The sequence below is a fragment of the Rhinoraja longicauda genome, chromosome 30 (assembly GCF_053455715.1).
Source record: "Rhinoraja longicauda isolate Sanriku21f chromosome 30, sRhiLon1.1, whole genome shotgun sequence".
Taxonomy (NCBI): Eukaryota; Metazoa; Chordata; class Chondrichthyes; order Rajiformes; family Arhynchobatidae; genus Rhinoraja; species Rhinoraja longicauda.
The window spans coordinates 22,690,920-22,717,842 of NC_135982.1; the positions used below are offsets into that span (position 1 = coordinate 22,690,920).

General features: G+C 42.4%; 2 protein-coding genes across 3 annotated transcripts in view; both read left to right on the forward strand.

The window, feature by feature from the left end:
* Positions 1-58: 58 nt before the first annotated feature.
* On the forward strand, positions 59-12,978 carry rpl22 (ribosomal protein L22). The gene is made up of 4 exons (XM_078425525.1): positions 59-192; positions 1,917-2,018; positions 8,647-8,768; positions 12,773-12,978. Exons 1-4 carry the CDS (start codon positions 181-183, stop codon positions 12,915-12,917), a joined length of 381 nt encoding a protein of 126 aa, XP_078281651.1. The 5' UTR covers positions 59-180; the 3' UTR covers positions 12,918-12,978.
* An 8,547-nt stretch (positions 12,979-21,525) lies between these two features.
* Positions 21,526-26,923, forward strand: part of LOC144608102 (chromodomain-helicase-DNA-binding protein 5-like) — a 74,368-nt gene continuing 68,970 nt past the window's right edge. For both annotated transcript variants that reach the window (XM_078425429.1, XM_078425432.1), the window contains exon 1: positions 21,526-21,988. In XM_078425429.1, the coding sequence (XP_078281555.1) occupies positions 21,928-21,988 (61 nt within the window). In that variant the 5' untranslated portion in view covers positions 21,526-21,927. The remainder of the gene's footprint in view (positions 21,989-26,923) is intronic.

Here is a 26,923-nt window from a genome sequence, read left to right on the forward strand (position 1 = left end):
TCCATCCCGCGGAGACGTCTTTAACCCTTCCCTGATTGGTAGGATCCCTCGTCCCTACCGGCAAGGAGAGGCGCATGCGCCGCATCTGTGCTGTGATTGGAGCTTCTGGCACCAGTTGTCACGCATGCGCGCGGAGGCCCCGCCCTCCCTCTTTCTCTCGCTCCGCCATCTTTTGGAGACATGGCTCCTGCGGTGAGTCCGCCGCCGCGACCCAGTTCTTACCGGTGGCTGTGGCGGAAAAACCGAGTGGTTCTCTCCGTTCTTCGAAACCATGAGTCTTTGAGTTCCCCACGTTGTGCCTTGTACCGATTTATCCTTCCGGCCCCGGACAGGCGGTGGGCGGGCGGGCGGGTGTAGGCCTGAGGCTGAGCTCTCGGCCTCGGGTGTGAGTTTTAATGTGGTGCCCAGACAGTCTCGGTCTCTGCACCAACGGGTCCAGGCGTCAGCACTGTCCTCATTACTGCTGGGATCGGCTACTTTCCGTTTTAGTGTTGAAATGTTGAGCTGATCTTTCAAATGTTGAGCCGATCAATAAACAGGTTGCACGTGTTTGGGAAGTTTTTCAACCCATTTAATTAATTTAAAGGTTCTACAAATAAAGGAAAAACGTTTTTCTTTATCAGAGGCCGGTTTCCACTTTGTCCGGCCTCCAGATCAGTAGCCTACATGTGTCATTTGCGCTTTCACAGCACATGTTAAATGCAGCGGTTCCCTACTGTTCCAAGAGGCAAGATTGTTGGACATCTGTTTAACAATCTGCGTTTAGATCTTAAGGAGGTAACTAGGGAACTTTGTTATTTTTTAAAGTTAGTCTCAGTAAACATGAAACCACGGATTGTTTCAAAAATCCATATGGTTCACTTGCGTCCTTCAAGGATGGAAAATGTGCCATGCTTGCCTTGTCTTATATTTGTTTCCAGACACCAATGCGTTCTAAAATTAGAGAATGGTAGAATCATTCAGCATATTGGCCAGAAATTCTGCAAATAGAAACAGTTAATGGTTGTCAGGGAGAAAAGTTTTAAATGATAGATAATGTTTAGGAAGAATGGGTAGAATAAAGGGAATAATCACTGAGGTGAAAATGTGATCAACTAGCCATTTCAGAGGAGAAAATTGAGGATGTACAAAAATTCTCTGAATGCATTCAAGAGAGAGCTAGATAAAGCTCTTAAGGATAGCGGAGTCAGGGGGTATGGGGAGAAGGCAGGAACGGGATACTGATTGAGAATGATCAGCCATGATCACATTGAATGGTGGTGCTGGCTCGAAGGGTGGAATGGCCTACTCCTGCACCTATTGTCTATTGGTATTGTCAGCAGTCAGCAAGTAGAATATGTTTTTAAAAACTTAGTACTGCTGTAAATTGCAATGATCTTGACAGCAGAATAGCAATTTTGATTTTATTTTTAGATACACCATTCTTCCCCTTCTGTTACTTATACTAAACCTCCCATATACACTGATGATACTACAATGCCTTCAGGAACCTGAATAGATTACAATTGGTTCTGCAAAAACATCGGTCTTAATTAAAATATTCCTTGAGTGACATGATATGTAAAAAGAAGGGTTGCGACCTGAAATGTCACCCATTCCTTCTCCCGAGATGCTGTCTGACCCGCTGAGTTACTCCAGCATTTTGTGTCTACCTTTAGTACATGTCAGATCGGGACCCTTCAAAATGAAAAGGCTAAATTTTAAGCTTAATCCCTGATGTGACATTGGAAACTAAATGGTTCAATTGTAATCATGTATTGTTTTTCCGCTGACTCGATTGCACGCAACAAAAGCTTTTCACTGTAACTCGGTAAATGTGACAATAAACAAAACTGATTATTTTTTGCACGATACTTCTATCATTTCAGAATTTTGCCATTCTGCATCTCTTTAACTGTTTGACTTTTGCTTTACAGAAAAAGCTTCTAACGAGAGGCAAAAAGAAGAAACAGGTGCTGAAGTTCACCTTAGACTGCACACATCCGGTGGAAGATGGAATCATGGATGCTTCAAACTTTGTAAGTTTTCCTAGCCTTTATTGGGTACCACAGGAACATAATGTATGGGCCACAGATGTGACTTTGTCTTAATGCTGTATGTCATATGGAAATTGCTGATAGCATGTTGTGAGTCTGAAGAAAGGTCTTGACCTGAAACGTCACCCATTCCTTCCTGCCTGTCCTGCTGAGCTACTCCAGCTTTTTGTGGCTATCTTTGGTCTAAACCAGCACCGGCAGTTCCTTCTTACACAGCATGTTGTGAGAGATGTTTTTCCCTTTTGACGTTGAGTTGTCAGCTGTGGCTTAATTGGTAGAATTATTGCTTCTAAATTGAAGGTTCTGAGTTCAAGATGTCACTGTGCTTTTCTATTCATTTTATTATTCTGCAAACTAGTGAAATTTTATTGCAGCATAACTTTCACTGTAGTTTTCATATGCAGGTTCAGGCAGGAGGACTACATGGGTGGATGAAAAATATTTTTTTACACAGAGGGTGGTGGGGGCCTAAAATACAGTGATGGGTGGTGATGGAGTCAGATTACGATAGTGGCATTTAAGAGGTTTTTCAATAGGCACATGGAGATGCAGGGAATAGAAGGATATGGATCACATGTAGGCAGATGAGATCCATTTGCCACAAACACTGTGGCCGGCGGCACCATTCCTCTGCTGTGCTCTTCTATGTTCTAATTTCCTGGTGACAAAATGTGCTAATTGCACATTTTTGAATGACAATGATAGTAAGTTTAATGCCTCCAATGTACTTTTAAGTTGTATGCAGTTCTGGATTTAATTCCACGAATTACAAACTGCACAACCAACTTCTGTCTCTCTTTGGTAACTGGTTATTTTAGGACAGTCAAAATTTGAAACTGGACAATTGCATAAAATTATGTTTTATTTAAAATTGGTTGCAATGGATCCACATTGTGCATTATTGTCTGGAATTCAGCATACGTATATTCCGTTTTAAAACTGTTACAATTTGTTTCATTGGGTTGTTTAAATTAATACTGACTAGCTAATTAAATTATTGCATCGTATGGGAGGCGCATTCCCAATCTCGTTGTACCCCTGTACAATGACAATAAAGATGTATTGTATTGTAATGTAATGCGCACCTAGAATCCTTGAGGACTGACAACCTTCATACATTTCTATCATTTTTGTAGATATGGGGCTGTTTGGCTCATCTACATGGGTTCTCTCATTTTCCTACTTACACCTCCAATCTCATGCCTGTTAAAATACACTGCCATTAATTTGCAAATCTTATATTGCAGCTTTGAGTGAGCTTTAGTTTGTCTGAATTATTGTATTTAATATCATGAAATATTGATAAAAATATAGGCCTTGCATGCTTGTATATTTTAATTGACTTCTGATGCAACATTGGTTTGGATCTTCCAGTGCAGTCATGAGCATAAATTAAAACAAAACTAGAGATTCCATGTGTGCACTGTCAAATGTGAACGTCTCAGACTTGATAAATTGATTCAGAATACAAAAAGGGAGTCCAGAACTGGTTCCCAGTCTGAGATTTAACTGCAGTTTGGATTCTGCGCCACTGGCAGGTTACAAAAACTCTCTGATTTCAATGGGGCAGCAGATTAAAGAGGTAAAGGCTAAATTCTTTAAATTATTTTTGCTTACTTTAGCATTTTTAATTGTGTATGTATGGATGCTTTTGGTTTATTTTATTAAATTTTATGTGCCTCAGTGGTACTGGTTTAAATGTTAGTGATTTTTTTGTTTAAAGGGCTATAAACTGAGGGTAGTGACTTTCTGGCTGTTAAGTTTGCAGAGCAGTTTGTGGCAGGGCTCCTGCTATAGGCTTAACACATTTTGGATCACATTTCTTGGGCCAGCACATTAGGTGCTCCACATCCTGTTGGGTAGGTAGGAAGACAGCAAGTGGTGGATCAGGGAGGTATTGCTTGTGGACTAGCAATTACTGGGCCTTGGATAAACACAAAATGCTGGAGTAACTCAGCAGGTCATGTGGAATCTCTGGAGAAAATGCCAGAGATGGCATTTTGGGTGATGTTTTGCGTTGAGGCCCTTCTTCAGACTGTTTGCATGGTTCCTCCCTTCTAAAGTCGGTCTGAAGAAGTATCCTGACCTGAAATGTTACCTATCCATTTTCTCCAGAGATACTGCCTGACCTGAGTTACTCCAGCATTTTGTGTTTATCTTTGGTATAAACCAGCATCTGCAGTTCATTTTATTACATTTGAATTACTGGGCCCTTTTAGTTTAGTTTAGAAATACAGCATGGCAACAGGCCCTGCGGTCCACCAAGTACGTACCAACCAGCAATCGCCTGTACATTAATTCTATCCTATACTCTAGAGACAATTTTCAGACATCAATTTACCTACAAACCTGCACGTCTTTGGAATGTGGAAAGAAGCCAGAGCACCCAGAGAAAACCCCCCAGTCACAGGGAGAATGTACCAACTCCGTACAGATCGAGTCAAGATCAAACCTGGGTCCCTGGCACTGCAAGGCAGTGACTCCATACTGTGTCACTGTACTGCCCTTTGGTGCTGTGGGTGCATTTTGTGCTTGTATATGTCAACAGGATAGAGTCCATTTCTAGCAATGTGGCATGATTTCTAGTTGTCTATTCCCCACCACAAATGCTTGACCCACTGAGCTCTAGCACTTTTCTTTTGCTCAAGATTCCAGCGTCTGAAATCTCTGTCTATTTCCTGTTGTCTGTCTTTTATACCTCACCTGTTGTGACTTTCCTGACTCCTGATATTCTGTCTGCGATATAATATATGCTATAATAAAATGTGAAATGCGATTCAGCAACTTTTCATATCAAACGGTTGACTTTTCTTTGACTCTCCTTGGACGACGACTTCTTGCGTTTAAGGCAGCAGAAGTTGTGAAGCTGCTTTTGCTGTCTCTGTTTGTTGTCGTTCGCCTGACTAAGGTCAGTTGACAGGGCTCAACACGGGGAGGTCGACAACATGAGTCCCTCCTTGGACTAGATAGGCTCAGATACAATAACAGATTCCTTTCATTATTAGTCCTTCCCCCACTTGTGTTCTTGAATCAGACGCTTTCTGATGCTGTACATCTGGACAACTTGATTGAGGTACAGGTACTTCACTATGGTTTGTGTAAAGAGGAACTGCAGATGCTGGTTTAATCTGAAGATAGACGCAAAAAGCTGGAGTAACTCAGTGGGACAGGCAGCATTTCTGGAGAGAAGGAATGGGTGACGTTTCGGGTCGAGGCCCTCCTTCAAACGTCTCGACCCGAAATGTCACCCATTCTTTCTCTCCAGAGATGCTGCTTGTCCTGCTGAGTTACTCCAGCTTTTGGGGTATATCTTCCCTATGGTTTGTTGAATATAAGCTGACTATTGAAGACTGATCACCAAACCTTGAATCTTGAATAACTTTATTGTTATTCGGTACAAATACCGAACGAAATTACAGCAGTCACAAAACACAACAAGAAAAGAAAAAAAGTACACAGGACACACGACCCCAACACAAACATCCATCACAGTGAGTCCAAACACCCCCTCGCTGTGATGGAAGGCATCAAAACTTCCACTCTCTTCCCCCCCCACGCCCACGGACAGGCAGCTCGACCCCTAACGAGACGACCGACACGCACAGCCCCCGCAAGGGGATGGAAAGCCCCACGGCCGAGCCGCGCCGGGCACTGAAACGTCTCGTGGCCGAGCCGCGCCGGCGATGTTAAGTCCAGCGGCCGTGCCGGGCGATGGAAGGCCTCAAGGCCGAGCCGCACCGAGCGCCGCCAAGTCCCGCGGCCGAGCCGCACCGGCGATGGAAGGCCCCGCGGCCGAGCCGCACCGAGCGCTGAGACATCCCGCGGCCGTACCGGGCGATGGAAGGCCCTGCGGCCGAGCCGCGCCGGGCACTGTTAGGTCCCGTGGCTGAGCCGCGCCGGCGATGTTAAGTCCAGCGGCCGAGCCGCGACGGCGATGTTAAGTCCAGCGGCCGAGCCGCACCGGGCGATGGAAGGCCCCGCGGGCGATGGAATGCCCCGTGGCCGAGCTGCGCCCCGGGGAAGAGACCTAATAAAAGAAAGGTTTCCCTCACCCCGCCACCCCCACCCCACCCCCCCCCCCCCCCACACATACACAGCCAAAAACAGAAACAAAAACCATCCCAACACCGACACAAAAAAAAAAAGGGAAAAATACAGACAGACTGCTGCAGCCGTTAGGCGCTGCCACACGTGACCATTTTGTAGATTAAGTGTTCTCCATGGTCCAGGCTTAGTTGTGGAAACAACATCTTTGTTGACAGCTCACTCCACATAGATGGCAAACCATTCCTAGTGAGTGCAACATATAGGTTGTACGCTGCTCTCATTGCCACAAATCTCGGCAATTTTACTGAACATTGCAACTTGAAAGGAAAAAATGATATTTTCCCGTTTAAATTAATTGAATATGGACACTTTATCTGCTTGCAGATTACTTGTGCGGAGCAGGAAAGGAGTCCTCAATATAGGTTTATGTTTTGTACGGCATACAAATTCCTCTATCTCAGGCATTCTGGGAACCTCTGTAGTAAATCAGTCTCACTGGGGTTTGTATCAGGCTGCCATGTCCTATGGGGTTCTTAAAGGGGGGGAGGGGGGGGGCACGGTAGCGCAGCGGTAGAGTTGCTGCTTTACAGCGAATGCAGCGCCGGAGACTCAGGTTCGATCCTGACTACGGGTGCTGCACTGTAAGGAGTTTGTACGTTCTCCCCGTGACCTGCGTGGGTTTTCTCCGAGATCTTCGGTTTCCTCCCACACTCCAAAGACGTACAGGTATGTAGGTTAATTGGCTGGGTAAATGTAAAAATTGTCCCTAGTGGGTGTAGGATAGTGTTAATGTACGGGGATCGCTGGGCGGCACGGACTTGGAGGGCCGAAAAGGGCTGTTTCCGGCTGTATATATATGATATGATCTCTCTGAACAGTTAAGAAACTTTAAGTGGCCAGATGGTGATCTACTCTTATCCCTGTTTCTTTTCTACCACGTCTAATTGCTTGCATTATTGACTGTATCGATATCACTTTTTCACTGCCAACTTAGCCAGCTTTGGACTCGCTAGTCATGCTGTACTTACAATGAGTGGAAGAAATCTGGAAACTCCATTCTGCAATATTTTTTGTTTCACAATCCAAGTGGAATGACCTGGGAACAATTATTAATATTTGCCTTTAATGTGGAGGCATTTCACAGAAGTACGCAGAAATACTATCCACCTACTATTGTGTTCAGTTCTGGGCACCATGTTATAGGAACGATATTGTCAAGCTTGAAAGGGTTCAGAAAAGATTTAGGCGGATGTTAGGACCTCTGAGGTGTGAACTATAGGGAGAAGTTGAGTATGTTGGGTCTCTATTCCATGGAGCGCAGGAGGACGAAGGGAGATCTTATAGAGGTATACAAAATCATGAGAGGAATAGATTGGGTAGATGCACAGTCTTTTGCCCAGAGATGGGGAATCGAGGACCAGAGGACATAGGTTCAAGGTGAATAGGAAAAGATTTAATAGGAATCCGAGGGGTAATTTTTTCATACAAAGGAAGGTGGGTGTATGGAACAAGCTGCCAGTAGAGGTAGTTGAGGCTGGGTCTATCCTATCGTTTAAGAAACAGTTGGACAGGTACATGGATAAGACAGGTTTGGAGGGATATGGACCAAGCGCAGGCAAGTGGGACCAGTGTAGCTGGGACATTGTTGGCTGAGTTGGGCCAAAGGGTGGGAGACAATACCTTGTGTGCAAATACGTTTCCACACTGTATCACTCTATGCCACACATTTTGCTGGATTTCTGCAGACTATGCTGGCCTGTGAGGGTTAAATTGACCAGATCATGAGGCAGAGCTGCCCTTTCTGTTAGTGCAAATGCGGGATTGCATTTTATTAGAGAGTGGTTACCCCACATCTGAGTTGGCTGCAGCGTGGATTAATTTTATAGCCAATTTTCTGTTTCATTTGTCTAATTTAGCTTTACAAATTGTGTTAAAATAGAAAATGGTTTTGGATGTTCTGAAATTGCAGGAAATTTGTGATTGTATGGTTGTGGCACCTTCCCCATTGTTCAAGTCCAGGCAATGCAAGCTTGCAAATCCTCGAGCTAGTGGCAGATGACGCATCTGAGCAAGTTCTCGAGTCGAGGCCTGCATGATTTAGAAAGCTCATTGGGTTGCCATCCAGAGTGGGAATTTATTGTCTATTGTCAAATGACAAACCAGATAGTTGTGAATTTGTGGAATTATCTGCCACAGAAGGCAGTGGAGGCCAATTCACTGGATGAATTTAAAAGAGAGTCAGACAGAGCTCTAGGGACTAGTGGAATCAAGGGATATGGGGAGAAGGCAGGCACGGGTTACTGATTGTGGAAGATCAGCCATGATCACAATGAATGGCGGTGCTGGCTCGAAGGGCCAAATGGCCTCCTTCTGCACCTATTTTCTATGTTTCTATGTTTCTATTATCTTATTACTCTACTGTGTTTGTACAGGTTGGTAATACACCAGAAATCACACTTCCCCACTTGCTGATTCTTACAAATGTATTGGCGCATACAGTATTGTCTCCCACCTATGCACATCCAAGGAGTTATTAAATTGCCTGACCACTTTTCTTTTGCAGGAGCAGTTCTTGCAGGAACGCATTAAAGTGAATGGAAAGGCTGGGAACTTGGGCAATGTGGTAACCATTGAGAGGAACAAGAGTAAGATCACTGTTACCTCTGAGGTCCCATTCTCAAAGAGGTGAGTTGGAAGACAAAGGGAGCAATTATTCTTAAAGGAAAATATTCCTTTTCAAATCCTATCTCTTCAAAGGCCAAATATTTCAGACAGAGGTTCCGAGTTGGATAGCTTGCGCTAGTTAAAACCAAATGTGGCATGTGATGTTCCACAAGAAATAATGCTGGGATTGAACACTTTAGCCTCAGGAAAGCAAAATAGTATAATTTGCATGGAACGTACTAAATCTGCAGAGTTAGACTAGCAGCTAAATGACCCCCTTGTTTCTTGGTCGTAAGTGGAGAACAGACTGAGGATGCAGTCCTTTATTGGTACCTGTGTTAGAGGTTATTGAATAATGGAAGCATCTGGTTGTTGAAGAAATTATGCTTTTATTCTGGCCATATTGGAACAGGGCCATAAATATCAATCATTAATGAACATGGCAGTAATTTAGGAGAAACTTCTTAACCTAGAGTTGTTGGCTAGTTAGATTCAGAATTGGTTTGGTGATGGAAGGCAGAGGATAATGGTGATTAGTGGTATGACTCATTGACCAGTGCTTGAATTTTGGTTTGTGATTTATATCAACAATTTGGAGATATGATTAATGAGATAGTGGTTAACAAAAACAGGTGGTGTTGAGGATAGCGAGAAAAGTTGTCGATGGCTAATGCAGGATACAGATCAGATGGAAAGTTGAGCAGAGCATTGGCAGGTGGAATTTAAATAAATGTGAGGATCTGCATTTTGGCAACTCAAAAGGAGCAAGGCATGTACAATAAATTGTACGGCACTAAGAAATGTTGATAGCACATAGAACAGTACAGCACAGGAACAAGCACTTCGACCAACAATGTCTGTTCCGATCATGATGCCAAGACCATCTCTTATCTACCTGCGCATAATCCTTATCCCTCCATTCCCTGCAGATTCATATGCCTTTCCAAAAGACTTAAATTCCACCATATCTGCCTCAATACCACCCAGGAGTGTTCCAGGCACCAGGCACCCTCTGTGTAAAATAATAATTTGCCCCACCCATCTCCTCTAAGCATTGCCCCTCTCACCATAAAGCTTTGCCCTCTAGTATTTAATTTTTTTCATCCAGGGCGGAAAAGGCTTTGACTGTCTATCCTATCTATGCCTCTCATAATCGTATATACTTGTATTAGGTCTCCCTGCAACCCCAGGCATTCCAGAGAAAACACTCCCAAGTCTGTCCAACCTGTCCTTGTGGCTAATACCACCTAATGCAGGCATCAATCTGGTAAGCCTCTGCAACCTGTCCAAAACCTCCACACCCTTCCTGTAATGAGGCGGAGACTTTGGAGTTCAAGGCCATTGTTCCCCAATGGAGTGACAAAGGAAACATCGGATATGCTTGCTTCAAAGTCAGGGCATAGTATTATATGAATTGGAATATTATATTACAATTTGGTATATCTCTGATTAGACTGCAATTGGAGCCTGTACAATTTTAATTGCAACACTATGGGGAGGATGCAGGGGAGATACATCAAGATGTTTAGAGAAAAAAACTGTAGATGCTGGAGTAGCTCAGCGGGTCAGGCAGCATCTCAGGGGAGAAGGAATGGGCGACGTTTCGGGTCGAGACCCGAAACGTCGCCCATTCCTTCCCTCCTGTGATGCTGCCTGACCCGCTGAGTTACTCCAGCATTTTGTGTCTACACCAAGATGTTGCCTGGATTGGAGTACATCATTTATGGGGGTGGAATGTTTAGGTTGCGTTTGTTTTCCCTGGAGCGATGGAGATTCGGGGAGACTTGATAGACAAAGCAAGTTTATTGAGTTGGATCAATTGGGAGCCATTGGGTTTTAGTACCATGCTAGTAAAGAAATAAGATATCTTAACCTTGGTAAAGAATGTGAGGAGGCTTGTGTGAAATGTGTTGACCAGGACTTGAATTCCCATCCCCAAGCTATAAATACCACATAATACTTTTTATAGTGATTTCTTTTCTGATGCCATTTTAATATTGAGAAAAGTTTCAAAACTTTAGTTGGCCATCCTGATTAAAATCATTCTGTATATCTTGGACACCAATCTACTGATATCCCTCTGTCTGCAGCTTTCTTCCTCTCTTTAACCATGTGGTCACTTTTCAGTGTAAGCATTAATCATGGTTTCTACATTTAAATCATTCGTGCATGTTATGAAAAGCAGGGAAACTACCACAGAGTCCTGGGAATCCTCATTTAATGAATTTCTATTCATTGATTATGAGCTACTGTTGAAACCAAATTTCCATTCATTGGATGCTGTGGTCTTTTTTTAATCATTCCATTTTGAGGAACACCAAAAAATCATGGATTATATTGCATTCTATCCTCGTTCTCCTTATTTCAATTCAATATTTCAGTCTTCTATTAACGCTATTGTAACTCCTTTTCAAAGAATTTAAAACATTTTGGGAATTCTATTTTCCATTGTAGACTGGCTAGCCAATTATTTTGCGCTACTCAAATTTTGCATTATTTGTGCACCATTCTGCTGCTTTGTACTCTTGTATTTATTGTTGTTTATCGTTACCGTGTATATTGTTTACTCTGAGCTTCATATGAACAAGAAATTTCATTGCACTCTGGTATATTTAACAATAAACCAATCTAATTGGTATATTCCTTCTCTCTAAAATAAGTGTGAGTTTGCTGTTTTCATATCTGCAGCCAAACAAGATTGGAAAATAATTGCAATTGTTGGAGCCCCTGTTATTTTCTTCCTGCTGTAAAAGGGCTAGGATCCATTTCATCCAGCGAATAAATTTACTTTAAAAATGTCCATATCACACTTCACAATTATTCATCTACAACATCGATTTGTTCCCCTTTCCTATGAAGGATAGTTCATTTAGAGCCAACCCAGTTTTCCCATCTCTGTATATGGATAAACTTATCGATCTCAGATGGCATCATTTGTACCTCTGCTCTTTGGATCGAATATAATTATGCACTCTCTGGTACCTGAACTATCTAATTTTTTTAAAAAATCCTAAACATCCCCCTCTTGTACTTGTATGTATTGTGTTCTCGAATGCAGGGAGAGGTGGTGAAACGGCAACCAATTTTGTCTTGCCCTGTTCCTTCTGGATTGCAGTGTTTATTTCACTATGATCATAGGTAAGGCCCGACAAAACTTGTATACATTTTAAAAGAAAATGTAAAACTCAATTGCGGGCAAGGGTGGTGAGTGTCTAGAATGTGCTGCCAGGTGCGATGGTGGTGCTAGATACGATGGTGACATTTAAAAGACTTGGATAAGCATGTGGGTATGGAGGTATATGGACAATGCATGGGCACATAAGGGTTGGTTTTGATAGACGGCTTGGTTTCTGGAGGCTTTTGTGGCTATTGTTGGGAACCAGTTTGTCCTTTCTCTGCCTTAAGCCATCACTCTTCAGCTGATGTGTGAGCAAGGTGGCATTTGGTAATGATGGCCCTGAAGGTTCTGTGACGGATGGTGTGCTGGCCGCATTGAATCCTCTGACCAAGACTGAAAGACTTCCAGTACCAGCTCTTGGCTCAATGTGGCCCCGGGGACAGGTCTGATTGTGCACTACCTCCATCCCCTCGCACTGCTGAGTCTTCACTGTCTTGTATGTGTATATGAAATCCAGAGTCTGCACATTCACAATTTACTTGCCCTCCTTGTAAAGAAAGGTTGAGTTTAATATGATCTACACCAAGATAACGCACCTGTCTGTTCTGTTTCTGAGTAGGGCAAGTGGATTACAATGTGTCCCCTATAGAAAATAAATCGCCATCACCTCTTCTGGTAATAACCTCATCAAAGATTATTGGATTATTGGTTATTCTTATTTGAGATTTGTTGTGATTCCTTATATTTGTCAGATGATCAAAGCTTCATACAAGAAAGCAGTGAAAGGAAATGGTGTCCAGATTTGACAGGCTTAGGTCTTTAGGCTGAAGGAAATGGGTGGAGTGAAACATTGGGAAAGACCAAGTCAATCTTTCTCCTTCGATTATTGACTATTGTGTTTCTGCAGGTACCTGAAATACCTCACCAAGAAGTACCTCAAAAAGAATAATCTGCGTGACTGGCTTCGCGTGGTTGCAAACAGTAAAGAGAGCTATGAGCTCCGTTACTTCCAGATTAACCAGGATGAAGAAGAAGAGGAGGATGAAGATTAAGCCCAAGCCTGGTCTGGACTTTTGTACAAATTCTATTCAATAAAATTGGTTCAAAGGAAAATCTTGACGCTCTGGGGGTTTTTTTCTTTGCTTGGAAGCCATCTGCCGTGTTCTGGGTTTATTATTAATGCAAATAATTATAAATATTGTGTTTTGTTCGTTTTCTTTCCCTATTTGGATTCTACAACTTGCTTTCACTGTCCGTATTGGAACTGCTCATTCCTTTTGTAAGTCAACTTTGATAGGTGGCTTGGTTTTTTTGTCCATTAGCACAGACTGAGGTGGACAACTGACAGCTCAGCATTTTGCAATTTCTCCTCTATTCCTTTGTAGTCTTTAATTTGCCTTGCTTCAAGGTTTTTAATTTTGGATATTTAACTGGCCCCATTTACCAAATAATCTTATTATTTATCCCTATGTCAACCCTATCTGAGTCTTTGTCCAATTCCTTCCCCAGCCATCTTTACAACATAAAGTTAATATTTTCCCATTCATGACAAATTATCTTCAACCTGAAATATTAATGGTTTCTCCCACAGACTATGCCTGACCTGACTGTTTTCATTGCACCTTGGGTTGGGTATCTGCCCCCCACTGTACGTAACAATTTGTTTCAAAATAAAGTATCATCTTCAGCTTCCAAATATCCTGTCTCCTCCCCACCCCTCGATAGACACAAAATGCTGGAGTAACTCGGCGGGACAGGCGACATCTCTGGAGAAGGAATGGGTCCCTCCTGCACTTGTCCCTTGTCTTTGAAGCAGCATCTCAATAATTGGGAATGATGAATGTGAAAAAATTTGATTCATACTTACTAACTTATACCTATAACACTTCACAACAAACAATGTGGAAAGCTGTGACAAATTCCATTTTCAAAATTTTCCATGAACAATCAAACTACAAAATTAAGAATTTGTGAAATCATGATCCTGGACACAGGGTTACTGAAATTGCATTTAAATGCTGTCATTTTTCTTGTCTCAGAGTTCTGAATTTTAATACTCGTTTTCTTTGCTACTTGTTCTAAAAGATTTGAATATACATTTAAAAAGGGAAACATTTGCAGTACTGTTTAAGGAACAAAGGTACGGGACTAATTGGATGAACTAGTAGAGGTACAATGAGCTGAAGTCTCACACTAGTATATGTTCAGTGAACAGGTTCGCGGCAAGATTTTCTGAATCTGAAGCTCCAACCCCAAAGGAAACTGAGTATAATCAAGATGAATTCAAGATATTAAGAAGTTGGAGTGGTGCAGAAAGGTAGAATGCAATAGTATATCAGCCATGATGCTGCTGAATGGGGGGCTCATTTCTTGTATATTTTTGTGCCTTTTTTGACTAATTTCAATGCACAATTCTGCCTTTGCTTCCGTGGCATACTTTGGAATTACTGAACATTGATGCTGGAAGAGGCCATTTGACTCAGTGTCTGGTTGAAAAAAATCTAATCTGCCATCCAGTATCTGTGGCCCTGCAGGTTATGACTCTTAGAGAATGCAACCAGGCATTGTTTTAAGTGTGATGGGGTTTTTTTCACTACTGCTATGGGCAATAAATTCCTTTTCTTAATGCCTTCCAGGTGATTTTGTTTCTCTAAATACTTTAGAAACCACCTTAGTTTTAAGGGAACAGCATGTTATTTACCCTGCACCCTCAATGTGAAACACAGTCTCGCACTAACCATGTTTGACCTTCCCTTGCTTGTTAACAAGCTTAAGTTTGTGGGATGCATCAATTGACTATTTCCATCAGTCAACAATTTAAACCCACCTTCAGTTCTTGCCGTTGTGGATGTTTCTGCATGACGATTAAAGTTTGTTTGCCCATTTATTCTCTTCTCGTTCAAGAACTTGTTTCCCAATGCTCTATCGATTTGTTTTTACCCTCTAATTTCAACAAATGTTTTCAGCTGTTTTTGAAGTTCTCGGAGATAGTAATAGAAACAGGCCCTTCAGCCCAACTCATCCATGCTGACCAAGATGCCCCATTTGCCTGCATTTGGTCTATATCCCTCGCAACCTTTCTTATCCTTGTACCTGTTCCAGTGCCTTTTAAATGTAATTGTCCCTTCCTCTGGCAGTTCATTCTATATACCCACCACCCTCTGAAAATGCTAACGTTCGGATTCCTAATAATTCTTCCACCTCTTACCTTAAATCTATGCCCACTGGTTCTTGATTCCCCTACACTGGGCAAAAAGTCTTGGCGTATTCCCCTTGTGATTTTGAACACGTAAAAGATTACCCCTCAGCCTCCTGCACAAGGAATATAATGCTAGCCTGGTCAACCTCTCCCCGAAGCTTCAGCCCTCGAGTTTTGGCAACATCCAGATGTGTACGGTACAGCTCCATAGATAGCTGCTTTAGCCAGTGAGGAACTGACTTTGGGGTCCTTCACTGTTATCTGCTGTGTTGACTACAGGTATTTAGTGGCAGGGAAGGAACAAGATTATTAGCGCTATGTGATTCAGGAAAGGTAGAAACTGCTGGTGTTCAGGTCTTGCCGGCTGAGAAATAAACCATCCTCAAAAGGTTCAGATATGACCAAAAAATGTCTGCAGTCATCCTTGTGGATCCTTGACTGGCCGCGTTCCACACCATCATACAGTTTGAAAGAATAACCACTTGGAAGATGCATGTGGGAATAATAACGCTTTGATTTTTTAGATAAAGAAATTGGTGGAAATTTTGGTCCAAGTCAATTAAATAGGTGCAGATTTTATAGTTCATCACATGCCACTTATCTGCTTGTTATCAGTTTTGGGGAAATTCAGGAGTCTGGGGGAATGTTTTTTGAATGCAGTCTTGTTATTTATGGTTACTTTCTTACTTTGCGGTGTTTGCATCTTGTGAGATTTTACTGACTGCACGTAATGCATTGTGTAAAAGGGAACCATCTGTAGAGTGTCAGTTAGGCTATCAACTTAGAACTGTTAAAATAAATTTGCCAGTCAACTAAACCAATTTCACAAATAACAAGTGATTCTAAATCTGTATAGATTAAAATTTTCCAACGGGCCCTTCAGCCCACAATGTCTGCTGAACATGATGCCAAGATTACCTCCTATCTGCCTGCATATAATCCATATCCCTCTATTCACTGCATATCCATATGCTTATCCAAAAGTCTGAGGCAGATCGTAACTCCCTCAACCACCATCACTGGCAGCATGTTCCAGACTCATCACCTCTGTGCTTTAAAATAATTCCCGCCCCCTCCCCCAACTGTCTATCCTTTCTAAAGCCTCATCATTTTATATGCTTCTTTCGGGTCTCCCTGCAACCCCTGGCGTTCCGGAGAAATATTCCTTCGGAGACTTGCAGCATCCCTCCTGGTTCATTTTTTCTGTCTGCAAAATGTTAGAATTATAGTAACAAATTTATAGCAGAGGAAGTAATTCAGCTGCTTCTGTCCATGTTTGAGATCCACACTGTTTCCAATTTTGTAGTACTTTGTCGAAGATCAATTTGTATATTGTGGACAACAATTTGGGGAAGAACCTGCTCTGATTAGTTCTGCCTCTGCTTGATTACAATAAATAATATTGTCTCGGAAAGATAAACCAAACAAGAAGAAACCCAGGTAGATACGTATGTGGGTGGTGTGGACATTCCCAAATACATATCCACCCACACCCACGTGTACCCAAGTTTCTTCCCAACAACCGTCAAACCATTGAACACTATGAACATATTATGGTATCTACTGAGTACTATGTTTACATGCCTGCTTTGCTGCTGCAAGTAAGAATTTCATTGTTCCATTTTGGTACATATGACAAATGGCACATTGTAAGCTTGACATCAAGATTGAATAAAAGAGGCAAAAGTGACATAGCTTGAAAAAGTCAAATGTCAGGAAATAGAATGAACGGTTGTGTTTTACCCTGAAGGGAAGTGTGGAGTGGGGTTCTCATTAGAATGACTGCTTTGCTTAACATTTGTTAATGACTTGATCTTGGATGTACAGAAACACAACTTATTAATGTCGTCATCGTGGCTATCCCTCGAGGTCAAGGATGATGGTCTACGTTCCTTCACGGAACGAAGGCGCCTGTGCGTGTGTTTGTTTAACATGTACTTGATGTTGCACTCCAAGAAGCACAATCGACTAGGCTTGTATACACTGGAATTTAGAAGGATGAGATGAGATCTTATCGAAACGTATAAGATTATTAAGGAGTTGGACACGTTAGAGGCAGGAAACATGTTCCCAATGTTGGGGGAGTCCAGAACAAGGGGCCACATTTGAAGAATAAGGGGTTGGCCATTTAGAACTGAGATGAGGAAAAACTTTTTCAGTCAGAGAGTTGTGAATCTGTGGAATTCTCTGCCTCAGAAGGCAGTGGAGGCCAATTCTCTGAATGTATTCAAGAGAGAGCTAGATAGAGCTCTTAAGGATAGCAGAGTCAGGGGGTATAGGGAGAAGGCAGGAACGGGTACTGATTGAGAATGATCAGCCATGATCACATTGAATGGCGGTGCTGGCTCGAAGGGCCGAATGGCCTCCTCCTGCACCTATTGTCTATCAACTACTTCCAATGGCAAGGGAACCAAGACGATTGGAGCTGATAGATCTGTTGCAGCCTTCATCCGCCTTCACAGTCGCTGAGTTCAAGATAACTTCGTTGAGGTCTTGTAGGTTGGATCGTTCTTAGTCTGGACCCTCATCCTCGACCTTACCGCTATGGATGGCCCTACCAGAAGCTAGTGCTTCCGATGGCATCGCTCTTGGAATCATGTGGGCACGCAAGCATCTTCACCACAACAAGGTGAACGATCCGAAGAGGTTATTAATGTGCAGATGACACAAAGGTTGAAGTGTATTACACCATGAGCGAATAGTACAGATATGGGCAGGCAGCCAGAATGACCAGACACGTTGCAGACAAAAACGAAGCCAGGAGATTGTGATGAAAATAACATAGATAATGTAAACAGAACAGACATCCAAGGGGACACTGAGGGGGTGGTGGGGGGAGTGTCGCAATAGACTGCAGAAGCTGGAATCTTATGCAAAATGCTGATTGCTTAAGTAACCCAGACTCCATCTGAGGAGGGAATGGACATGTTTCAGGTAAGGACCCTTTTTCAATCTTTTTAAGACAAAGTTAATACTTTGGAGGAGGTGACGCCCAGCTGCCTGTGGAAATTGGTCTTACTCCTTGCAAGGATACGTTCCCGTGACATTGTCCCCATAGTAACTGGATGGTCGTTCTTGAGTTATTTGTGAATGCATGAAAACACCTTTAATAGATGGCGCTGATCAAATGCACAGCAAAATAATAGGTGATAACACCTGGTGCGCGTAGACCTTTAGGGATACAATCACATCTTCCCCACAGAATGTGTAGGAAGGAACTGCTGTTGCTGGTTTAAACCAAAGATTGACACAAATAAGCTGGAGTAACTCAGCGGGACAGGCAGCATCACTGGAGAGAAGGAAAGGGTGACGTTTCGGGTTGAGACCCTTCAGACTGAATGGGTGACGTTTCGGGTCGAGACCCTTGTTCAGACTCTCAGTCTGAAGAAGGGTCTCGGCCGAAACGTCACTCATTCCTTCTGTCCAGAGATGCTGCCTGTCCCACTGAGTTACTCCAGCTTTTTGTGTCTATCTTCCCCACAGAACGTGGCCACAATGTGATCTTGGTACCAGACCTCTGGGACTCGCTTCTGATGCATGCGAGCATCCCTCTGGCTAGTTTTGTTCTTTTGCTGCCCATTCCAATCAAGAGTCCTGGTTGAGCATCGTTTGGCTCAGATGAGCTAATCAGAGAATATGACCTGAGAATCATCTATATACTAAAACTCTCGTTTGTTTGTTTGTTTCTGAACTACAGCCAAAACGGTACACAATAGCGCGACAATTATAGCGTGACAATTATATGCCCACCTTACTCACTGTTTGGTGCTAATGGAAGAAGTTGCATTGAAATCGGTGTTATATTTTGAAAGATATTCACATTTTAAAGTTTAAATCTATCTCCTGGGGGGGGGGGGAGGAGGGAGGATAAGGGGGTTTGAGGGGGATGGAGTGGGGGGTGGGGGGTGGAGGAGAGGGTGCTGCACCAATGCAGGAGAGGTTTGGGCCCAACAGGTCCACTTGGTCTAGTAGTCTATTAAAGGCAAACAGCAAACGCTTTGTTTTTATGCTTTGTACATATTGTACATCATATATATATATTTAAATATATATTGCATATATTCCTTTGTATTTATATTGAGGTGCTGTCAGTCCCACTGAGTTACTTCAGCATTTTGTGTCTTTGGTATAAACCAGCATCTGTTGTTCCTTGTTATTACTTTGTATGTAGCTAGTTTCCATTCATAAATTACAAATTTAATTTAATCATTAAAAGATCCCTCAGAACATGCATTCTAAATTGCTGTTCTTTTTGAAGGCAGCCCGTCAATTTATTTATAGATGGTAACTGCAGGAGGAATCCTCAAAAGTTGTGGGTTGAAACGTATTGGAGGTTGGTTGAGTCTGAGGAAAATGCATCCGCTTTAAGGTTCGGTGAAGACAAACTCTTCTAGTTATTGGCTTGCTGTCAGAAGCTGGCTGGCACATACATAGTGTGCCAAATACCTGTAATAAATCCTGCTTCCAAATAAAGAAGTTGCCAAAGGAACTGAAGACAGCCCAAGCTCAGGGTGTGAACAAAAGGTGAGCACAACAATATATGTGCACAGAACTGGCATTGCCTGGGGATAAAGTTTATGTCATAGAATCACAGGCCTTCAATAACTGCTTCCAACTGCAATGAACCTCCATACACTCAACAATACTATCAACTTAACAGACACATTGTAACTAAGAAATAAAATTAACTGAACAAACAAAAACACCCGTTGGGAGCAGCTCAAAATCTAAATATTTGTCCTTTGCAAAATCCATCAAGAGAAGCGGTGATACAGTCTTTGAAGGCCATCAAACAAAACACTGACAGACGTATCCTCTTTTTGTAGGGTGCTGCCAATAGAAAACAAAATCATTATAAATAAATTTCATGCAGTTCCTGATGGATTTCAGGTATATGTCAGGTGTATGTTTTCTCTTGCTGAAACATTTTGTGAATGACGGAATTTGTAAAATTGCAATCAGCCTAGCTGTTCTATATCATACCAATTTAAAACCTGAATTACCTGTTATACTTGGTGTATGGTTTAATCATTTCTACAGATTACATGCCACCTGAATCATTCTACCACAACCAGCGAGCAGTCCTGAACTACTATCAACCTCATTGGAGACCTTCGGACTATCTTTGATCACACTTTACTGGCTTTATCTTGCACTAAACGTTATTCCCTTTATCATGTTCCTGTACACTGTGAATGGCTCGATTGTAATCATGTATTGTCTTTCCGCTGACTGGTTAACACGCAACAAAAGCATTTCACTGTACCTCTGTACATGTGACAATAAACTAAATTAATCTCCCAGTGTTCAGCACCAGCCAGAGATACATCACTGAAGAAAGAGACTTTTTAGAAACCTTTCAGGGAAGAAAAAAAACCTTTCACTGTATTTCCCTTTTTATTTATTGGGAATTTAGAGCAGATAAACACCTTGCCTCAGTTGATCTGTGATAAAAGTGTTCATTGTAACATTGAAATCAACTATCAAAAGGCAAAAGCTAAAGACAAGCAGGATGAGAGGAAGAAGAAAAGCCAGTCACAACATTTAGTTGCATTAGGTGAAATGAATTGTGGAATAGGTTATCAAGAAAGCACACAAGCAGGTTCAAAAGGTAATTTGATGCTTTCATAGAGAGTAAAAGGATGGAAGGTTATTGTGATAGTTGGGTTGTTAGGTTGGGTTACCTTGCAGTGTAATGTTGTTCCCTCAAGTAGCAATGGTGCCTGCAACATTTTCCTGCAATACTCTGTAGGTTAATCCCACTATCCATTAATCCAGCTTCTCTGTGCCAAATGTGTAGAACATTTTGATTACACCATTTGGTAAGGCATTACTAAAAGTGACTTTTAACACTGCAACAAATGAGGTGCCAAAGTTACAGTCATAAATGCCACATATGTTTTTTAGGAATGATTATTATAAAGGATATAATTGCAGTAAAAAAATAATGTAATTCAGTGCTTTTGCTAATGATCGGAGGGAAATATCTATTGCTCTTTGACTCCTTACACTCTCAATATTTTCTCTGAGAAAATCTCTCGCTGATCCTGCCAAAGCAACTTGGCAACCCAGTTTCTTTCCAGCAAGATGAATTCAGTTATTTGCACGGTGCGTTTAAAATATATATATATATTTACAGTACCCAGTACGGACTCTATATTTAAACCTTCGATATATTTAATCAGAAATGTGTGTGCTCAAAAAAAAGCAAGTTGAAAGTAATTAGGCAATATTTCATGAGTAATGAGCAGAGGCACCAAAACTTTTTTCCCCTCCCTCCCTCCCTCCCTCACTCCCTCCCTCCCTCACTCCCTCCCCCCCCCCCCCCCCCCCCTATCCCCACACACACATTCTAAACAACAGACGATTAGCACCAAAAACTGGTTAACTATTACCATAACTAGCAGGTTAGGGATAATTATGGGATGCATGGTTACCGGGGCAACCAGACGAGACGTCACAACTGGGCATGTGCGTTCCAATTTTTTCTCTCCCCTCTTTCTGTCTCTTTTTTGGGATTATTTTCAGGCGGGGGGCTGAGGAGATTTTTTTTTTGTTGGAGTGTGGCGGCCATTTTTCCACCTCACCCTGACAAATCTGTCAATATAGTCACTCCATCCGTTCCTGTCCTCCCTAAACAAACCCCAATAAGGACTCCCTCCTGCCTTTTATTCATTTCGTTTTTTTGTTAAATAGCCTCCTTATTTGCATTTAAAAAAAATATATATGTATCCTTCTCAGGATTTTTTCTTCAATGTAAATTTTCTGTGACCTCCCCTCCTCCCCCCACCCCCCCCCTCTTCCCAACACCTTTCTCTCTCTTTAAATACACACGCACATATATATATATAACTTAACATTCAATGATGCCGGCATCTTTTGGCAATGAGGAGGACAGGATGGAAAACGATGAGGGAGCTCCAGGTAGGTGCTGATGAGGTTCTCATTAATAATCATTTTTCTGCTCAAGTTGGCGGCGTTCAAAAAAAGGGAGATGAGACTAATAACCAGGCAACAGCCCCCCTATTCTGCGTTGTAGATGTAAATAAGAGCATTAGCTATCCGGGTGTAACTCCAGCCCCGTAGCAAATGCGGGCAAGTTGAGGGTTCGGCCAAGCCCCGGAATGTCTGCGGAAGCCCGGGCCGCGGGAAGCCGAGATTCGGGGGCTTTTCCTCGGTCTCATTTGCAAGTTATGTTGTGCCGGCCGGCCGGCCTCCGCGCCCTCCAGCCGCTGCCGCCGGCACTTTGTGCTCGATGCCACCGACCGATGACAGACAGGGCACAGGAGCCAGTAACGCGGCTGATGCATACGCAAGACTGATCTTTTGTTTTTTTTTGCTAAAATGTCCAGATCCGCATCTTTAAAACGGAAAGTGGCCGTTTAAAGCAGGGCAATTCATATTTTCAATAAAAAAGAGGAAAATTCACCAGGACCTGAATAGTGTCAGAAAATGTTAATTGTTATGTTTGCGTATTTTTTCTGAAACTCTGTTTATTTTGTTAATTGATTTTAATTGCTACATCTTACGTTGATCAATGGAGCAAACAGTATGCGTATCTAAATTGAAATGTAATTGCTTTTTATAGTGCTCTAACCTGTGATATTTTTAATCCGCCACCTCCACCAATAATTATAAATTAACATTGCGTTGACAATTGCTGCAATTTTTACCCTGGATCCATGCCTGTCTGATCGCACATGCATGCATCATTGTTTTTCTTTAGTCTCAGGATGCAAATTATTAATCCCAGTACTGCTTTTTAATTTTAGTGATGTTTTACTTGTTGCATTTGAAAGGACAAATGAAAGGGAAAGGGGATACAATTTCTGAGGATATAGTTGTGGTGATTTTGGAAGAATGCTTTAATGTTGGAATATCGCACCGTTAGTTACAAATTCTTGCATTGTGTTCTGAGGGAGGAGTTTTACTTTTTAAGAAAAGTTGTGGGGCCAACATTTCTAGGGATGGCTAAGCGTTTGGGGTTACAGTTTGAGAGATTTGTGGTGTGTTTTGCCCCATTAGTTGCCCATCTCACCCCCTCTCCCTTGAAGCACAAATATTATTCAAAGCAGGCCTATTATGACGTCACAAAGCCGGCTGCAGCCTGCCCTGCTGGTGGTTGGAGCCGTGCCTCCCATTGGCCCGCAGAGCAATGCCCGGCTCTGTGATAGGTCAGTGGCCGAAGTTAGGTTGAGCGGCACTGAATGTAGCAATTACTTGTATCCAAAAGGCAGAAGAAAATCTTTTGTTTCAGCTGTTCTCCTCCCGGTCGGGATCACTGTTGTCGCTTCACACTGTCGTTAGGGAGTACCAGATGCTTTTAAAAATGTCATTTTTATATTTTCTTCTGTTCTACCATCCTCCATAGAAGGTGATTACATGTTAATATTTCGCCCAAGCCTCAGCCTTATTTAGAACCAGTTGCCAGGAGTGATATGTGTCGATGCGTGACTGCATGCAGAAACCCTATCCACACCCACACACTACATGTGCGCAGAAATGCATGCACATATACTCAGTCAAGAACTTAGGAGCAGGCGATATGATTCCTCAAGCCTGATCAGTCATTCGGAGTATGGCTGATTTTATTGTTGGCCTTGGCTTCACGTTCTGGTTTCTTGATTCTGCTATAGTCACAAAATCAAGTAACACAATCAAAGACTTGTCCCACCCAAGCAGGTCATTGTCAGGCAGAAGGTAACAGAAGCTTGAAAACGTGCAGCACCACCAGAACAGCTTCTTCCCCTCTGTTATCAGGCTTCTGAACAGCCCTTCCAAAAACTAGGTACTGTCTGATTCACCTCTACCCCATTGTGGACATTAGACTTTGTCTTTGGAACTGATGCGCGACAATGCTAAGAACTATATTCTACAATTTGTATCTTTCCCTTTGCTCTACCAATTGTACGAGTTTGACTTGATTATATTTATGTACAGTATTATCTTATACGATTGGATAGCATGCAAAACAAAGTTTTTTTGGTGTGCCTCGGTATTTGTGAATACAATAAACCTAAATCTAAACTTACCTCAGCCTTGAATACATTTAATAATTCTGGCTCCACAGCATCCTGGACTTGGAATGTCAAAAATGGACAAGTTTCTGTGGGGAAAAAAAATTGCTTCTTGGATCTGCCTTAAATAAGCTTCCCTTTCTGTTGAGACTTTACTCCCTGGGTCTGGATTTTCCCAAGAGAGGAAATGTTCTTGCAGCAACTAGTGACAAAACCTCTTGGAATCTTGCAGACTTTGATGAGATCACCTCTCATCCTTAGAGGCCCAATCTACGCATTCTTCCCACGTAGATTTACTTGATTGATTCCAATACAAGCATCTCATTCCTTAACTAGAGAGACTAAAACTTCCCAGTACTAAGGTGTGGTCACACCAAAGCCCAGTACAATTAGAGCAAGACCCCCCTTCCATTTGTATGTTAAATCTCTGAACTAAACTAAACTTATAACAACACTGGACTCCATCCCAGGCTAACCAATTTTTATTACATGCTCATATTATTTTCAGTATCATGTGTCTTGTGTGACACATAGTTGAATACCTTTTGGAAGTTTAAAGGAACTACATCCATCTGTTCCTCTATAACTCACCAGCTGGTAGAAAATTGTTTTCCCTGCTTAATTATATTAAGATTTTCTTTGTGTTCTGTCCACACTTCATTCTAATGAACACCAGCAATGACCAAAATAACCTAGCTGGCCTATTGTTTTCTGCTATCCTTCTTTTTGGAAAGTAAGATTATATTTGTGGCTTTCCAATCTGCAAGAACCTGCTTAAAATCCAGGGGACTCAACATCTATTTCACAGTAATTGGCCTCCCTCTTTCTGGATGTTCTCAAATGCTTTTTAGCCAATTAAATTCATTTTGAACTCCAGCTGGTCTGTAGGGAATGTGGAGGCACTTTGTCCAGAAAATTAGTGGTGACCACGAACAGATATTTGGTTTAATATGGAGTTAATTTAGAGATTACTATTTACCAAGACTTTGGGGCAACTCAAAAACTGGAAGAACTCAGCAGGCCAGGCAGCCTCCATGGGGAGAGGAACAGATTCAATGCCTTGGGTCAGTGACCTCTAATCAATTATCTCTTCAGATTATAGATTATCTCGCTCTACAGATGCTGTCTGACTTGCTGAAGGTTTTCAACATTATGGTTTTATTTCACATTATCATTATCTGGAGTATCTTGCTTTCTCTGAAACATTAAGAGATGCAGCATGGAAACAGGCCCTTCGGCCCACCGAGTCCATGACGACCATCAATCACCGATTCACACTAGTTCTATGTTATACCACTTTCCCATCCACTCCCCCCTACACACTAGGAGCAATTTTACAGAAGCCAATGAACCTAGAAATCCGAGGTTTGTGGATCATTGTAACCTCTCCTTAGATTATTGTAATGGGACTTGTTCTGTTCATTTGAAATAGAGGTTCTGAACTTTTTTTAATGTCTCGATCAAAAGCGAATTGATCTCAATGGTCAGCATCTGCTGCTCTGCAGAGCTAGTTTGTATTTTAGTGCTGTAAACTTGTAGCCATAATCTTTTCACTTGAAAACAACAGTGTTTCCACCACTGGCCATATCTTCCCATCCCCCTCCCCTCTCTGCGTTCCGCAGAGACCGTTCCCTCCGCAACTCCCTGGTCCACTCGTCCCTTCCTACCCAAACCACCCTAACCCCGGGCACTTTCCCTTGCAACCGCACGAGATGCAAAACCTGTCCCTTCACCTCCCCCCTCAACTCCATCAAAGGACCCAAACAGTCTTTCCAGGTGAGACAGAGGTTCACCTGCACCTCCTCCAACCTCATCTATTGCATCCGCTGCTCTAGATGTCAACTTATTTATATCGGCGAAACCAAGCGCAGGCTCGGCGATCGCTTCGTGTGAACACCTGCGCTCGGTCCGCATTAACGCAACTGATCTCCCGGTGGCCCAGCACTTTAACTCCCCCTCCCATTCCCAGTCTGACCTCTCTGTCATGGGCCTCCTCCAGTGCCATAGTGAGGCCCGCCGGAAATTGGAGGAGCAGCACCTCATATTTCGCCTGGGCAGTTTGCGGCCCGGTGGTATGAACGTTGACTTCTCCAACTTCAGATAGCTCCTCTGTCCCTCCCTTCCCCTCCTCCTTCCCAGATCTCCCTCTATCTTCCTGTCTCCACCTATATCCTTCCTTTGTCCCACCCCCGACATCAGTCTGAAGAAGGGTCTCGACCCGAAACGTCACCCATTCCTTCTCTCCCGAGATGCTGCCTGACCTGCTGAGTTACTCCAGCATTTTGTGAATAAATCAAGTGTTATTAACTGCCCCACAGCTGACACTATCTATGTGTGATCAGGAATGGACATGGTACTAATGATATGCTAAACAGTTTGACTGTTAACTCTTCTGAATTGGTTTCTTCTGTGTTGGCTTTAGGTTTACATCCGAATGGTTCTCATTTCTACTCACGCAGGCTTTGCATGTTAGTTAGGTAGATATCTCTCATTTTCATCAGTGGCTATTTTAATGAGCTTTGTGAAGTATGAGCATTGTTCACTTATCCCTACGCCCTGCAAAATGTTGTGCTTGCAAAATAATTTTATACAAGCTTACCAACAGCGTAAAGGTAAATGGCATTGTGAGCAGGATAAGAGCAAGAATTAATTTTAAAAGTATTCACAGCAAAAGGATTTCATTGTAGGTGGGTGTGAGGTCATTCACTGTATTGAGTCAAAGGGGATTGATCAGAGTATAAATGGTGAAATTGTAGAAATTATGATAATTTATGTTTAATGGAATTTTGTGTATGCTGTTATAAACTAAAGTTGTTGGCAAAATGGGACAAAGATAGGGGAA

Excerpts from the sequence above, each read along its gene's own strand:
- rpl22 (XM_078425525.1), top strand. Across the intron at positions 2,019-8,646 it reads TCATGGATGCTTCAAACTTT|GAGCAGTTCTTGCAGGAACG; the intron begins GTAAGTTTTCCT and ends TTTCTTTTGCAG. Across the intron at positions 8,769-12,772 it reads GAGGTCCCATTCTCAAAGAG|GTACCTGAAATACCTCACCA; the intron begins GTGAGTTGGAAG and ends GTGTTTCTGCAG.